Genomic DNA, 1,142 nt, shown 5'->3' on the forward strand with positions numbered 1-1,142 from the left:
TTGCTGCGCATGCCCGCGCACCTGCGCTTACCGAAGATGGACGACTTCCAGTTCTTCGAGGGCCGCGAGCGGCTCTACCAGCTCCACGCCGTCGAGGAGGCGCGCTTCGCCGACCTCCAGTCGACGCCGGAGAAGAAGGCCGCGCTCGCCGCGGACCACGCGGCGCTCCGCGGCGGCCTGCAGCTGCTCGACGCGAAGGACCAGAAGGAGAAGGAGACGCTCATGACCCGGGGCTTCACGACGTGGACGAAGCAGCACTACACGCTCTTCCTCCGCGCGTCGGCGCGCCACGGCCGCGACGCCTACGACCGCATCGCGGCGGATCTGTACGGCAAGTCCCCGCGTGGCGTTCGACCGCCGGATTGGGCGGTCCCGACCGAACTTCGGAATTCTCGAGCTCGGTCACATCGACGTCGATTCGGCTGATTTTTGGACGAATCGATCACTCTCGTCGAGTTCTCGAAGCAGAGCCGAAGAGCTCGCGTCGAAACGGCCGCATATGCGCACATTGAAGTCGGGTTGAAGATGTGAACTCCGCGCAGGCAAGTCCGCGGCCGAGGTCGCGCGCTACGCGGCCGTCTTCTGGAAGCGGGGCGCGTCCGTCTTCGCGCCGTCGGACTGGGACCGCATCTCGCGCGCCGTGGAGAAGGGCGAGAAGAAGCTCGAGGAGATGGACGGGCTCATGGCCGCGACGCGGAAGTTCGTCGAACTCTTCGCGCGCGACCCGTCGGACCTCCAGTTCCGCTTCGCGTCGACGGCCGCGGGCCTGCCCCAGTTCCCGGGCCTGCCGAGCCGCGCCGACGAGGAGCGCGTGCTTCTGCAGCTGGTCTGCGAGCACGGCTACGGCAACTGGCGCCGCATCCGCGCGGACTTCCGGTCGCGGCCCGAGTTCCAGTTCGACTGGTTCCTCCGGTCGCTCGACGCGGAGGCCGTGGGCAAGCGCTGCGAGGCGCTCATGCGCGCGGCGGAGAAGGAGTACGCCGAGCTCGAGCGGCGCCACGAGGCCTACGTCGCCGCCGTCAACGCCCTCGCGGCCGCGCGCCAGGGCGCGCCGCGCGACCCGGAGACCGGAAAGCCGCTGAGCCAGCCCGAGCGCGTCGCGCGCATGTTCGAGAAGATGGCCGACGACCACAAGAAGCAGG

General features: G+C 69.3%; 1 protein-coding gene across 1 annotated transcript in view; it reads left to right on the forward strand.

Moving 5' to 3' along the window:
- Positions 1-9: 9 nt before the first annotated feature.
- Positions 10-1,142, forward strand: part of AURANDRAFT_68833 (hypothetical protein) — a gene marked incomplete at both ends in the record, with an annotated part of 2,646 nt that continues 1,513 nt past the window's right edge. The window contains 2 exons of the mRNA XM_009044565.1: positions 10-343; positions 543-1,096. Of these exons, the coding sequence (XP_009042813.1) occupies positions 10-343; positions 543-1,096 (888 nt within the window). The remainder of the gene's footprint in view (positions 344-542; positions 1,097-1,142) is intronic.

The sequence above is a fragment of the Aureococcus anophagefferens genome (genome assembly GCF_000186865.1).
Source record: "Aureococcus anophagefferens unplaced genomic scaffold AURANscaffold_457, whole genome shotgun sequence".
Lineage (NCBI taxonomy): Eukaryota > Pelagophyceae > Pelagomonadales > Pelagomonadaceae > Aureococcus > Aureococcus anophagefferens.